Genomic DNA, 16,256 nt, shown 5'->3' with positions numbered 1-16,256 from the left:
GAGAATAGTGACCAGTTAAGTAGGAAGGAACACTGGAGTGGTCTTACATGAACACAAAGTATTTTTTATTCAGTTTCCTATAAATCCCTACTGTTTTCTGACATCAGGGAATAACTAGGTGATATGTAAATGTATCAGATAAACTGAGCATCCAGAGGAAAGGTATCCAAGGAAAAAAATCATATAAACATCACCCTTATAAATTAAATTTTAATCGCTCACTTTTCTGAGCCAAAGAGCTAAGCAAATGCATTGCATATAATTGCCTCTTCAAATTTCTTTCTGTTTACCTCACTAAAAACGTGTGCTTACATTTTTTTCTTGGGTGCTTACACATTTTTTTCATCTTATTTTTTAGCTGTTTGTGATGTTGTATGTAGTCATTGAGCAACAAGTACTTAAAAGAGGATTTCTGTAATGTCCTTGAAGACTCAGTTTCATCATGTCTTGACTGGCCTGATAGTTGTTTTTTATCTATGAGGTCAATGCCTCTTTACACTTTCTGTCTCAATTATGCTTTTGATAAAGGAACTAAGAAAGCAGAGCAAGACTAAGTGATTGGTTCCAAGATTGCTTCTGTTTTATATTAATTAGTGGGAAAAGGAAGTACTGGAAAAAGCAAGTTACTACCTAGCAGCTTTTTAGTAAAATGTCATTGTGAGTTCAGGTGGGAAAAAAAGAAATTTTCCTTTCTCCTTCCTGGTTTCTGTAACTCCCTTTTACTTTATTTCTGTGCTCTTTTCTATGTTATTTCATATGAATGGGATGTGGATAAAAGAAAGCACAGGGTTTGGAGGTTTAATTTGGCTTCTCATCTTTCACCAGATTCCTTTAGATCTTTGGGTGCAGACTCTTGGGACATAAATACTGCAATACAGAGTTCCTCAGTAAATTTCTGTTAGTCATGCAGTTCCTTGAATACCTTTCACAAAGCTGAATTAGGCATCTAAGTGAATCAGAGAGAAAATTAAGAATATCTGAAGGGTCCTTGTAGGATCCTGCTGTTAATTGTTTCTTTTCAATTCTGAAAGAGTTTTTCAGTAATCTATCAGAGAGTCCATTAAAGCCGTATGATTGATGTACGGTCTGTCACAGCAAGAAAGAGAGAAACCACTGTCAAAATAGCAGACAGGTGTTGGGATTGTTGATACCACCTAACACAAGACGAGCAAGGAGATAGCTAACAGCACTGTCACAGCTTTTCCTTGAAAGAGACAGCACACATGCTGTCTCTAAACACCCATTTTGCTTTATAGTGCTTTCTAAATAGGATTTTAATTTTTTCCCCCATAACTTCTGCCACTACTTTGGACTGAGCCCCAACTGGCAAAAAGCTGCTGGAGTCTCAGAGCAGATTTAAATAATTCTATCCCTGCTTACAGATGATTTTAAGGTTGGATGCTCAGGGTATGATTCTTTGATAATACAAAGTATCTTCATGATATTTGTGCCAAATGGAATGTATATAATAAAATAATGTATTAAAATATCCTCTATATAATTTACTTAATTTTTCCAAAAAGAAAAATAGTTTTTTGCTGTAAAATAGTGTATGCAAGTAATATTAATCTTGTTTCTGGCTTTTGTTTTCTGCAATACAAACAAGCTCAAGGAATTTAAACTTCTTTCTTATTTTACTAAGGTACTAACCTGAAATTTGATTATTGTATTAATTATAAAGGATAATTAATACTATTCTATTCATACTGTAAATTGGAGGTGTGGAGAAATAATTAATAATATCAGGAAAAGAGCATATTTTTAAAATATGGCTTACTTTGTATGGGGTTATTGAATTTGTTTTAGCTGCTTCTTATATTTGTGCCTCTGTGTGTTTCCTCAATTCCAGATTTCAGACAGAACTCAATTATGATGTTTTGGAAGTTCATGATGGCCCAAATTTATTATCTCCACTTCTGGGATCTTACAATGGTACACAGGTCCCACAATTCCTGTTTAGCAGTAGCAATTTCATTTATCTTCTCTTTACAACTGACAACAGTCGTTCTAACAATGGATTCAAGATTCACTATGAAAGTAAGTAATTCTCAATTGTATTATTTGATTTCCTCACCAGCACTTATCCTATCAATAAATACATAAAGATGCACAGGTGTTGTCTTTGGTAAATTCTTATTATTTCTCAAACTGAGAAAGGTTTAGTGATGTTAAACTGCAAAAGGCATGACCAGTAATTTCCCTTACAATTTGATGTCATTGTTGTACTCCATGCTTTAAGAATCAGAAGACGGGAATGGGAAGCAAATGCCTTTCTTCTGGATGTTGCTTTTATGTCTTTTTATTATGTTACATGATACATTTTTGTATGTGTAAAGCTGCATCACATCAGGAAGATTATGAAAATCTGAAAAAATAACTGAGTTACTGTTCTGACTGATGTACCTGCAGCTCTAACTGAATGGAAATGGGAAATGCATTTTACACTAGTAAGCTGAAAATCAAGCTTCGAATTGCTGGATTATGGATTTTTAGGGATACAAAAGCCTGTATGTGTGATTTGTTCTGACATATGGACATATTCTTTTTCCCTTATTAGTCATATAAACTACACTGCAGAAAGTATTTTTAGGATTTCATACTTTATAAATTGTTAAAATTCATATAAATTGATGTATTATCATAACATTTACCTTTTCTGTTCCTAAATAACCCTTTTGTTGTAGTACGTCATATTTTCACGTGAAATAATATTTTTCTGTAATCACTGTCTAATTTGTTTAGTGAAGATCATGAACACACTGTTATGTATCCATTTCAGTTTCATACTTCTACTTGTTGGAACTTCCACCAAGCAATTTTCAGATGTTCTTTATATTTTTACATTATTGTTGGCCATTATCACTATTTTTGACCGCTCATAATAAGGATATTAAATACAATATATGTGGAGGTGACTTTGCCAGATCAAAATTGGGCTGATTTAAACTCCAGTGAATGTCAAGTTCGTCCTGTTTATGACAAAAAAATGTATTATGATTCCAGAACAGTTTACTGCCCTAGCCTTCACCAGCATACTTCCATTTGTATCATCATCTGCATTGAGAAGAAGTGATGAGTTTAAGTTTTCATCCATTCTGAAGGTTGAAGGATAGCAGTCCTTATACATCAAGAAAACTAGATTAACATTGCCAGCAGAGACCACTAAATGCTTAAAATTATTGGCTAAATGAATAATATTAAATGGTAGAAATTACCCTTTGGGAATGTGAAAAGCAAAAAGAGGAAAGCTGCTCTTAGTACAAATATGCTTATATCAAACTGTTTCTATTAAATAAAGTTGGAAAGAAAATCTGAATTTTCATTATAAATTAATTCTTCAATTTTATTATAAAATCTCTTTTTTTCTAAAATTGGTCACCACACCACAGTCCTTTTTACATTAGTGAAGAATGACAATTACATTTATGCTATCAGAGAACATTGAGAATACGCATCTTTAACATTTTTACACAAAATAAACCATTTTCAGTAGTTTGTTTTCTGCTTAACATCCTCTGTTTATATACTGACATCTAGTATTAATTTTATTTTTCTTTAATTCTTCCTTGTTCATCATCTTATGTTATACAGTACAACCCAATTCTGATTTCCCTTTTCTGGATAAAAGTAAGAATAATTAATGGTACCCTATTCAGCATTCCTCTCTTTAAATATCCTATTGAAAGCTGAAGTCTTTTATATGTTCTTATTTTCTGTGCTAATTATTTTATTACACACTGAATTTCTTTGTAAGGAAGGATATTTTATGGCTGTTGTGTGGGAATAAAAGGAACAACACCCATGAAAAAACTTACACCGAATACTTCTGATTCGCTATCTTATAATTTGCTAATATTCCTAGAGTTTTTTGTTTCTTTCTTTGTTTTTCCCTGATTCTTTTCTAATGAAGTTAAGCTCACTGGGAAATTATTTAAAAGATTTAATTTTTTAGCAGACATTAAAATTCTCTTTATCATCAGTTTCTCTTTACTCCTCTTTTTCTGCTATTCTGTTAACTTCTCAATATTTCACATACCATTAGGTATGAGAATTATTTATGTAACTAATTGATCTATGTAAATATTTCAAGGATAAATATCAAAAGAGAGAGAAGGCATTTTAGCTAGGATAAAGAAGTTTGATCAGGAAAAAAAATGAAGTCTGGAAATCAGATTTTTGAGTGATCATCAAAGCTTTTCAACATCAGCATCAGGGACAAAATTACTGAGGATGAAAATGTTACTGACATAGGACCAGACTAAATATCCTGTAGATTATGTTATGTTTTTCTCTGCAGCAGTGGCAGGATGCAACTTATTATCCATAACATCTGATAATGGTAAGACAGAGAAACTTAGTCCAAGGATAATTCACTGAAAATGTGTGATAATGAAGCTTCCCTGCCCCCCCCCCCAGTGAATTACTGATGATGATGATAATAATAATAATAATAATCTATAGGGTGTTTATGTAACTCTTTGTTTATTTTGATGTGTTTTGTTTTTTTGTTTTTAATCTAGGTGTAACTGTTAATACTTACTCTTGCTTGGATCCTGGCATACCAGTGCATGGACGTCGTTATGGACATGACTTCTCTATAGGTTCAACTGTCTCATTTAGTTGTGATCCAGGTTATAGGTTGAGTCATGAGGAGCCTTTGCTGTGTGAAAAAAATCATTGGTGGAGTCACCCGCTCCCAACTTGTGATGGTAAGGATGAACGGATTAAATATAGTGTAACTTAAAATACATATATTTTGCCAAATTACTATTAGTCAAAATAAGCTAAATGTTGGAGTTTGTAAAATCTCTATTTTTAGGAAAAAAAGAATAGTTAGAGGAAATCAGTGTTATATATCTCTGTGTGACAAGGTATTTAGTAACAAAAGTAGATAATAATATATAAATCTTTAAATTAGTGGATTATTGAAGATATCTCTATCTGAATATATGTTACTGTGAACTAAATGATTACCAATTAGCTCAAGAAATGTAAGGTTAATGTATATCTGCTTGTAAAACACTTACTACAAGCTACAAATATTTGTGTTTGGGTACCACCTATGGACACAGGTGTATTGACATACAAAACATCAGATGCAGTTTATTTATACCTGACTCAAAACCTACATTTTATCCCATTCCATGTTGATCACTGTGTTCCTAGCTTGTTAACGGAACTTGACACTCTCCACACCCTCCACACCACAGTCACTGTAGGAATTGATTCGGGCCACATTATATATTATGATTAAGCGTATGAATGTTAAAACAGACAAAAATGGTATTGATTTACATGTCATATATTTTGGTATCTCCACAATATCATTTAAAGAAATCTGTCTGAAAAAATTATCTAATAGTTTCAGTTATCTCTTCTTATCTGAATTGTTCATTTTAATCCATTTTCCCACTTAGGGTGATATAAATTATATGTAATATTAAGAAAGTAGATTGTAATGATTGTTAAGTTATATATTTGAGATAATTTCTGCTCAAAATATTTTATTTTTCTTTCAAGTATGGTACAAAAATATCTAGTGAACTCTTATGAGCTACATAGTGCACACGATTGTATATTTTTCTAAAAAGTCCTTAGTGTCTTGGGACACTCAGAAAGGAAAAAACTGAATTTGAATGAAGGCTAATGAGAAAGCTCGCTGAATCGTGTGTGATTTGCCATATTGGAAGTATGTTTGCTTTCACTGTCTCTTTCTTTAAAATATGGTAGGGGTTTTCTTAGTCTTCAGCTTATTTATTTAGCAAATGCTTTGATTTTTATATTTCAATATGTTGAACTTGTCAGTGCATAATGATAGCCAAAATTAGTTGTGGTAGAAAGGGGACCAAATAATCACTTCTCTGAAAATGGCATGCTGTAGTTCAGCAAGCCTGTTTCCTAAAGGATTCTGCTTCTCATCCAGGTTCTAGGAACGAAGAATTGCATGGTTCCCACAGCTCACAGTCAAGGGGACTATGTTTTGCTGAGTGGTGATAGGCACTACATGGTAACCATCTAAAGCAAACAGTATTAACATATTCCCTATGAATACTGTGCTATGCTGTGAAATAAACATATTGTGATAAATTTCATCCTCAAGATGATGAACTAGCATGCAATTAATTAAGTAAATTAGATTTTTTTTTCTCCAGAGCACATTGCTAAATGGCAATTGTCCATTGACTAAATATGCTCTAAAGGTAGGATTGAGTACAGTTATTCTAGTAAATTTAATCAATTCATGGTTGAACTCATTTTAATTTCACTGCTGAATGTCTTCTCTGGTGGAATGTTTTTAAATCAAATCCAGAGTCTTTGCACCCCTAGGGAAAAGAGGGCATTTGCTAAATGGGCTGTTCTTTGCATAAACTGCAAGTATGGGTTTGTATTAATTGTGCCACTAATTAACACATTGGTCACTGTTCCTGCTTATTCAATACATTACTCTTGACAGTTTCTGAAGAGCAGAGTTCTTTCTTGGTTGCGCTTATTGATAACTGCATCTTTTTTTGATAATTGCATCATGTAGTGATATGCAGACCATAATAATTGTGCAAGCAGATCATGACAACTCATGAGTGCGTTTTGAAGAAGGGTGTAGAAAAGGAAGAAATTTAGACTTCTTAAAACTAGTTCTTTCTCAAAGTAGAAGATCATGTTGTCTGCAATTCTGTTCTTTGAAGGAGTGTAAACTAATTTTTTTCATGAGGTGTTTGGATATTACATAGATAAGCATCACAAAGCTTATAGTAGTCACACTTCATTATCTACAGGAACAATTAGACAATACTGAGAATGATGGTTTTAAAATTAATGAGCAAACTGTTTCCTTCCCTAAAGACTGGCTTGAGGCGGTGATTATGACAGGATATATAATTCATTCATATTTGAATAATTGATACCCATGAATAATTTCATAGGTAATTTCCTTAGTTTTGATTTTAATTTGTATCTATATACATAAGGCATTCATATTATTCATCCATACACATATGTATTCTGTGTGTGTATATATATACATACATATGCAAACACAGTTTTATATGTACAGAAGTATAACAAAGCATTTCTGAAAAAAAAATAATAAAAATTAGAGCCCTCTGATGTTTGAGGGTAGTAGAAACTATTTCTGATCTTTAAAGAGAAATAGTTAAGGAAATTATTTTCAGAACCATAGAACAGTTACAGCTGTAAGGAATCATAGAATGTAATCTAGTCCAATCCTGTATCCCAAAAAGTGGTCCAGTCTGGATGTTAGGCCAGGTTGCTGAGGATCCTACACAACTGAATTTTATCTATAAAGAGGGAGATTCCATTTCTCTGAGAAAACTGTGTCACTGTTTGGCCACATAATATTCTTAATATCTCCTGAGAACTTCACATCATCCAGTTACATCCATTACCTTTCATCCTTTCACTGTTGTGAAAACTACTTGAATTTATAGAGTACTTGAATTACTTTACAGTTTTCAAGACAGCAGTTCCACTAATTAATAGAAGTTATACAACCATAAAATTAAGTCTTCTTCAAAGAATTAAAAATAAAACCTATGACCTTTGTCAAACCATCAGTCTCTTTGCAAGAAATGAATCAGCGTAGGCTGTTAGGAAAATACTGTTAAAAATACTTTAGCATTGTTCATTATGACCAATTTCTGGATAGCTGTCTTGGCAAAATACTTGTGTATTTCTTTTGAAAAGAGGTGGCATTGATCAAGGTCTAGACTTTTACCATTACCAAAGAAAAATTATTGGTATTACTGTGTGCATTTATTTATTTTGAAATAATTCATCTGAAGACATGGTTTGATCTATATACAATAAACATGGGACACATTACCTTGGAAAACAAACATACAAATAAAAAACAACCATTATTTTCAAATCATGATATTTACAGGCCTTCAGAAAATAGTCATACTTAAGAGTGAGAAAATAGAAGAGTTTGAGCTTTGCTTAGAAAATATTACTTGTGTTACATTTATACCATTCCTATCTAACATCTACATGTGATTCACTGTGCACTTATCTGGACAGCCCTGAATATTTTTACTGTATTCTCCTCCCAGTGCTTAACAAATAAGAAAACATATTGTCCTATCATGTCCTTTCTGTATGAGTATTATAATAGAACGTAGCTTTAAAGCTTTGAATATATGTGAGGAAACCTATTCTATCCAATATATGAAGTATTGTATTAATCCCATTAAAAATGTCAGGGAAAATAATATAAAAGTTAGATATCTATGTAAGTACTTTTATTCCCTTCATCATAACATGAATTTGAATGCTAATCATAATCATTCTTATTTACCATTTGAATTAAAAGTAAACAGTAACATTCCACTTTATCTTCATTTACTTAAGAAAATTAATAAATAGGAAGATAAATATTCAAGCAAGATGGAAAGCTTTTAATGTTTATATCGAAAACACCTAGATGTCCAAATGACTTACCAAATATGACTTGTGCAGTACCAGGAGGAATATATCCAGGAAATATGACAGATGCTTTAAGTAATTTCTGTTAAGACATCGCTAAGATAAAACCAATGCTTTTATTAAAATATAACTGTTAAAAAATCTGCTGCAAATATTCAGTGTGGTAGATGCCAGAATTGGAAATAGATATTATGTTTTGGTCCATTTTAAATTTAAATAAGAAGGGAAAAATACAAGTTTATGTTGTGAGTAAGGTAGGCTACACTAGTTTCTCTTGTTAGTCTCTTGTGTAATGTAACTCAAGTCCAAGTTTTCTGTACATCAGCTGATCGTAATAATTTGATGTCCATGTTGTTATTTACTTGTCACTACTTGACTGTATCCCATTTTAAGACACATTACATCTTGTGTAATTAGGGAAGACAGATGATGAAGGTTTTTGGTCTATGAAGCACAGCACACAAGATTCAAATTTTAATTCCCTGTTTCAATAATTTTTATCTATATTTACATTTCCCTTTTATTATCAAATTACACAGTAAATGAAAATCACCTTAGAATGAGATTTTTAGTTGGAAGTTAATTAAGCAAAATAATATAATGGAGCTTCTGTGTGTTTGTGCACGTATGTACTTGTATTTAGATTTATATATACACAAACATATCTGTATAAATCGGATTATCTTCTTTTCACTCTGTGATTTCTTCTGAACTGGCTTTCTCAATGGTGGTTGAAACCATTTGTAAAGTTGTCACTATTGCTAATTAGTTATAAATGTGTGTTTTCTCTTTCCATCACCTTTGAAAAAAAATAGTTTTCAATTATTTGTACTTGAAGCAAGCTAATCTTACTGAAAATTTACAATTTTTTTTTCAGGTTTCTGTTCTTCTTATGGGTATTTTCTCTTTTTTGAGAAAATTGTGATGCCTCATTTTATGTTAGTTTCTAAGCTGTGGTTGGTAACCTATGGCTAGTCTCTTGAGAAGTCTTATATATATAAAAATGGTAGGTGATAAAATTTGAAAACATGCAAAATGTTAATTTCCCAGATATCACCATCTTCAGTCAGTCTAAAATGGGACAATATTGTGTCTTTTTTTTTTAACTGCATTGCTAGTGAACACCGTATGTAGAAATACATGGATACATGTATTTATGTATATCTGTATTATTTTCCCTTGCTTTACTAAAATAAGAAATACATTCTCTTGATAGTTTTCTGTCCTTGGATATGGTGACACCCTTCTTCTCACATCCAGTTTAAATGATAAATTTATATTACTGCTATACTGTTCATAACTCTGAGACTGACTTGTTTTACATCAAAATAAATTAGTTTTAAATAGGTAGTAAACCTTATTAAAAGACCTTGGATGACAGAGAATGTAATTAGCGCTTGCTGAGTTTTATTTCATGGTATAAAAAGCAAAATTTAAGAAGTAAGAGGCTTTTCACTGAATGAGTGTTAAGCTAGCTATACAGGCTGATCTCTTCAGGAAGATAATATACAGCTTGACTTCTGTAGTTAAATATAAATATGTTCTAAATAGAACAGAGGCCATGTGAAAAATATGAAAAAATGTCACAATCTAATGTGAAGTGTCCTAGCAATGTTTGTGTAGCACAGCTGCTGTGACAAGAAACACAGGTAAGTACTTGCAGATGTTAATGCAGTGGTCATAGATATGGAAAATGTAACTTACAGAAGTATGTTATGAAAACCTGTATCATTTAACTGATCTGAAGTCAGAGATACCAATGTACTTTGCCAGCCTCCCAAAGTTAGTACCCAAGAGGGAAAAAGAATATAATGACAGTTTAACAGAAGAACAAATGGGTAAAAATGGACCATGAATAAATTTAGGCTAGAAATTATGAGACTGTTTCTAGTATTGGAAGATTGATTTTCTGTAACAGTTTCATAGTAGCATGAAATATGGCCTGAAATGGAACTTGTATGAATGACAAGTGCTTTCATTACAACTATTCATGTATTTCAGGGATGAAGCATAGCTTGCATGTCTCCCACTGAGACACTTATGAGCAGCCTGAATAAAGGTTCTAAAATTGTTTGGGCCAAAAATTATTTTCAAACTACGTAGGGCCATTTTCTAAGCTAGGCTTGGTTGCTGTCAGTCTTTCTTAAGACTGATAATGTTCTGAGCAAAATGAATGCAGTTATCATCATTTACAACAAAAGAAAGTGTAAGTAATCAGCCCAACATTGTAAGAATTTATTTCCCATAAACAACTGGCTTAGCCGCTGAGCACTATTAAATTTTAATCTTCATTCACAGTTATCCATACCTTGCTTCTTAAATTGTCACATCATACCTGATTACCACAGTGCTATAGAAGTACTTTATTCTATACATCCAGGTACCTATCCATATTTCATAGAATCAGTTCTGTATTTTGTTCTCTATTTTTTGTGCTATTTTGTTTCTCACTATTCTGAAAAAATAGTAATGGAGGGGAAAATATTAGACATGTCTTGATTCAGCTTCTCTGCTTGCATAAAAAATTATTAATTAGAGTTTTAGCAATACAATATTCTGTTTTCCATTTTAGAACACCAAGATAGTGCTTCAGTTATTTGCTTATGTATTCATTCTACTTTGTGTCTCCTAGCCTCTATCTCTCTATAATCACATAAAGTGAAAGAAAGGTTCCTTGTAGAATGTGGAAAAATGTATGAAGTTTATCTTTTGCTGTTTTTATTTTAATGTGTTTCTGTTTTCCTTTGCACTCTGAAAAAGTCAGATACTAGTAGTGATATTACATGCTTGGGCTGTTTGCCATCTTATCAGGGCCAGTACACATTTTATATTTCAGATATGTCAACTTGGCTTTGTTTTGTATAATGCTGGTCTCTAGGTGCCTTTTTTTGCCATCTGCTAGCCTTCATAGAGTTACACTCAGTGCCTGATGGCATGCTGTAGATGTTTTGTCACCATTTCCATTCCTGAAAGGTTTTCAAAATACACACTGTAAATTACATTATTTGTTTAGGCCATTTCCCATTATTATAAAAACTGATTGCATTTTCTTTGTTAATACCTAAGATATGGACAAAGTAGGTAGTTAACTATCAGAAGCCCTAATAACGTGCTATCATAGCCCTGATTCTGTTTTACTAATGTCTAAATATAATATCAGGTGATAAGTGGATAGTATGGTTATTTTCATTGTCTCTTCAGAGAAGTGAGGAGGAAAATTAGTATGCTGGGAGGTTACTCCCCTGTGGCACAATTAGGAGACTGGGCAGTTGTGGTCCTAGAATGTCCTGTTTTGGCCTATGGTACTGGATCTGCAAATTTCCATCCTACAACTAGGCCAAAAAAAGTCTAGCAAGTTGGCAGGAGAAACAGCACACATAAAGAAATCATAAGGCTACCCAGACAAATATACATGTTTAAAATAAAAATGCGGTTAGTTAGAACAATCAAACATATTTAGCTAGGCAAAATAAGGTGATCTTCATCCTAGGATATAGGATGAAGTTCCATTTCTGCTTTGTAAGAAAACAGTAATTAAATGTATACTCCTTTTTAATCAGTGACCTAAAGATAGTGCTGGTGTGCAATGCATTGACCTCATTATGAAAAGTTATTTACCTTCATGAAAACACTCACAGTGCTACTGAAATGTCTGAATAATGTGTGTATTTCCTTGAGACAAATGTCTGCTTAAGTGTCTACCTTTTAGGTAGAGAGCAATAAGGTTGCCCTGAGTCTCTTCCAGACTAAACAACCCCAGGTCCTTCAGCAGTTCCTTCTGACTTGTTCTCTAGACCCTTCACTGGCTTTGTTGCCCTTCTCTGGACATGCCCCAACACCTCAACGTTCCTCCTCAAGTGAGGGGCTCAAAACTGAACATGGTATTGAAGGTACGGCCTCATCAGTACCGAGTACAGGGACACAATCACTTCCCTAGTCCTGCTGGCCACATTGTTTCCTGTACAAGCCAGGATGCTGTTGGCCTTCTTGGCCCACCTGGGCACACTGCTGGCTCATATTCAGTCCGCCAGGACCCCCAGATCCTTTCCTGCCAGGCAGCTTTCCATTCCCTCTTCCCCACGCCTGTGGTGCTGCATGGAGTTGTTCTGACCCAAGTGATGGACCCAGCACTTCTCCTTGTAGAACCTCATACCATTGGCCTTGGCCCGCTGGTCCAGCCCATCAGTTCCCTCTGCAGAGCCTTCCTGCCCTCCAGCAGACCAACACCCTCCCCCAGCTTGGTGTCATCTGTAAACTTACTGAGGGTGCACTCAAATCTCCTTGTCCAGATCGTTGACAAAGATATGAAACAGGCCTGGCCCCAGTACTGATCTCTGGGGAACACTACTTGTGACTGGCCGCCAGCTGGATTGAACTCCATTTATTACCACATTAGGTTAAGTTGCAGGCTCAGAGAAACTACTGTTGATGCCAATAAAGGTTCTGAAAAGACAATGGTTGAGAACTTCGACTAGTTAAGGCTGAAAAGGGAGAGTTTGAGTATAATTACTTTGGAAGATCTGCTTATATGAAGAATTGCAATCAACTTTTCTAAAACAGTCTGTATTATTTGACTTAAATCTGTTGGCAGTAACATAGTTCACTTTTTTTTTTAGTATCCTGGAACATTTCTACAAAATAAATGAAGTAATACATATAATTAGGTTAATTAAAATAAAAGGAATTTTAATCCTGAAGGAAAAAAAAAAAAAAACCCACCTAATTTATTTCATTAGGTATGCCCTTTGAGATAATCTATATTCAGAAAACTATGAGTTAATAAGTTTACTTGGTACTGAGTTTTAATCACTGTTACTGAGAAAAGATAATTCTGATGTATAAAAGACTCTTTGTTACTAAAAAATTAATTAATTTAGTATTTCAAGAGTCTGTGGATTGGAAAATTCACCATTAAAATGTAAACGTTGAATTGTTAAGATATTTATGCCAATGTTGTAATAACTTAATTTTTGTATTTGTTATTAATTCAAGATGTAATTTAATTTTTATATTGTTCAGTTACTGATTAATTTCATAAAGTGACTATTGACACTATAGAATAACTTATATTGCCAATTATCGTTATCACTTGCATTATAGATATAGATGCATATCCAATAATTAGATACAAGAAAGCATGTAATATTTCCCTGTAATAATATATTAACTCAGTAATTCTTCAATAGTGAAATCCACTGTACACAATTTTAAGCCTCCCACCTTATCTTCTGGCTAAATTTATATTGTTTGTCTCTGTGTTCTGCCTTAATCTTCCTGAATGAATGACTTTCATAGTCTCAAGAAAATGTGAAAAAACAGCTAAGGAAACACACTTTTCATTTTCTTAGTACCTATTAAAACACATGTTAAGTATTCATTAATTATATTTCTTTTCATATTCTGTAAAAATAGGCTGGAGTTATATGTAGAGTTGTTAAATCATTTGATCAACTATTTTTATGGTTGTTTAAATCCAGAAGTCGTTCTTTTTTAAATGTTTTCTTACATTTTCTCTCATATGTAAGTTTTATATTAGTTATTTATTATTATTTTCTTTGTTATTTCTAGCTTTATGTGGTGGAGATGTTAGAGGACCTAGTGGAACAATTTTGTCCCCTGGTTATCCGGATCTGTATCCAAATTCACTGAATTGTACATGGACTGTGGATGTTACCCATGGAAAAGGTAAATAAATCCTTTTACCTTTTTCCACTTTTTTTTTTTTTTTTTTTAAATTAGGAAGTCCAGTGTTCTGTGCTACACATGTTGATCTAGCTTAGCAGCAATGAAGTAAGATTTGTGTTGCTGATTTTTGGTTTTGTTTATTCTTATTGTAGTCCTTCCTAGAATTTCAGAAGTGGACTAGGCCCTAATACTTTCCACAGAACAGAAAGTCAAAAACAGTTTACGCTACAAGGAACAGATAGTTTGTTGTGTGCACATTAATTCATACAGGTGAAAGAGGGTGAATGCTTTTTCTGTGTTGATGAGAAAATGCTTTATCTTAGAAAAAGATTAGCTGGGAGTAGTCATTGATATTTGGATTTGGTATCAACAGAAGAATCTGAAGTGAAAAATGAAGTTGTTATTCATATTATGACATAAAAAGGAATAAATTTAATGAAGGGAGTTGTTTAAAAGAGTTCTTATTATGCTAAATTTTACATTATGACTAGCTGTGGACTATGTCAGAAATGTCAGGAAGAAAATCATAGAATCATTTAGGTTGGAAAAGACCTTTGAGATCAAGTCCAACCATTAACCCAGGACTGCCAAGTCTGTCACTAAACCATGTTGCTAAGCACTGCAAATAGGCGTTTTTTAAATACCTCCAAATATGGTGATCCCACCACCTCCCTGGGCAGCCCGTTCCAATGCTTGACCACCCTTTCATTGAAGAAATTTTTCCCAATGTCTAATTCCCAATGTCAGACAATAACATCCCCCCTGAGTCTCCTCCAGACTAAACAACCCCAGATCCCTCAGCTCTTTCTTTTAAGACTTGTTCTCTAGACCCTTCACCAGCTTTGTTGTCCTTCTCTGGACATGCTCCAGCACCTCAATGTCTTTCTTGAAGTGAAAGGCCCCAAATTGAACACAGTATTCAAGGTGCATAAAGTCCTATTATTTTGGAGAAAAGAAACTGTTTCAGCTTACCAAGACACATTTTCAGGGTGGCAGCTTATAAATGACCATTTAATATGCAGTTATGGATTGAATAAATAATATAGCTTAGAAATAAATGTAGAGGGGGAAAAATAATGAAACTCAGTAAGAGAACATTTAGAGAGGTAAGAAAGAATTATATCATGACTGATCGCAGAAACTGAGGGACAGGAGACTTTCAACAAAAGGGTGGTTAAAGGCAGGTTTTAGAATAAACATGTAATACTGGTTTTAACTTTTCTCAGAGAAAGGATCTTAGTAAGAGTTATTTCAAAGAAATAGAAGACATGCAGGAGGGGTTAAAAAATGCTTAGGACACAAATGGAAGTCGGAATTTCCAGGTAGCAAAATTTCCTTGAAAAAGTGCATCCTAGTTGCTTTTAGGCGAAAGCTTGGGGAACTAGATAAGAAGAAATGGGTCAAACTTTTATATTCGTGTTGATATTTTATTTTAAGTACAGGAGTGACTAAGTAGTATTCTTGTACCATGAGTGGAAACAGCTAGAGAAGCATAAGAATTTAATTTTAAGGGAAGGACAGAAATTAGGATAGGTGTCACAAGAGAAACAATATATATATAGGTTGAGCTGATAAGAACTTAAGAAGGAGAACTGCATCTGTAACACTGGAAAGAATATAGAAGGAGGACTGAAAGACAGAAGAAGGAAGGCAAGTTCAATTCTGGATTTCATCAGTTTTCTCTGTGAGGGCATGAAAACTGTAACAAAATATACTGCTGATGTAATCCTCTAAGAAAGAGTTATTGATAACATAAAAAGACTTCCCTCACAGAGAATTGTGCTGATCTGTGATCCCCTTGTTCTGTTTTGTTCAAATAGCATGATAATTCCTCATCTAGATGTTAAATCACTCTGACTGGATGTCCCATTTAAAACTCCTTAAAGTGTTAAAAGTGGCAAAGTGTATCTCTCAAAATTACTGCTCCAGCTATTCTGCAGTCTCTTTTTACTACTGAATGATGCCATTGTGTCAATATAATTTGCTTGTAAATATTCACAGTTGAAGAAGTACTCTGAAATTACTGAGCCTACATCAGATGCCACATTTGCCCTTGTTGCCTCTAGGTATAATACATGGCTTTTAGAGTTGCAGGAATATAAGGTACTATGGATCTTTTGCAATTGAGA

General features: G+C 33.4%; 1 protein-coding gene across 2 annotated transcripts in view; it reads left to right on the top strand.

Annotated features, from left to right (window-relative positions):
- Positions 1-16,256, top strand: part of CSMD3 (CUB and Sushi multiple domains 3) — a 726,030-nt gene that overhangs the window by 433,278 nt on the left and 276,496 nt on the right. For both annotated transcript variants that reach the window (XM_040588420.1, XM_040588419.1), the window contains 3 exons: positions 1,850-2,037; positions 4,521-4,709; positions 14,011-14,127. In XM_040588420.1, coding sequence (XP_040444354.1) covers positions 1,850-2,037; positions 4,521-4,709; positions 14,011-14,127 — 494 coding nt within the window. The remainder of the gene's footprint in view (positions 1-1,849; positions 2,038-4,520; positions 4,710-14,010; positions 14,128-16,256) is intronic.

This window comes from Falco naumanni, chromosome 3 (genome assembly GCF_017639655.2).
Source record: "Falco naumanni isolate bFalNau1 chromosome 3, bFalNau1.pat, whole genome shotgun sequence".
Classification (NCBI taxonomy): Eukaryota; Metazoa; Chordata; class Aves; order Falconiformes; family Falconidae; genus Falco; species Falco naumanni.
Note: the sequence above shows the minus strand (reverse complement) of the source record. Positions and strands in the feature narration are given on the sequence as shown.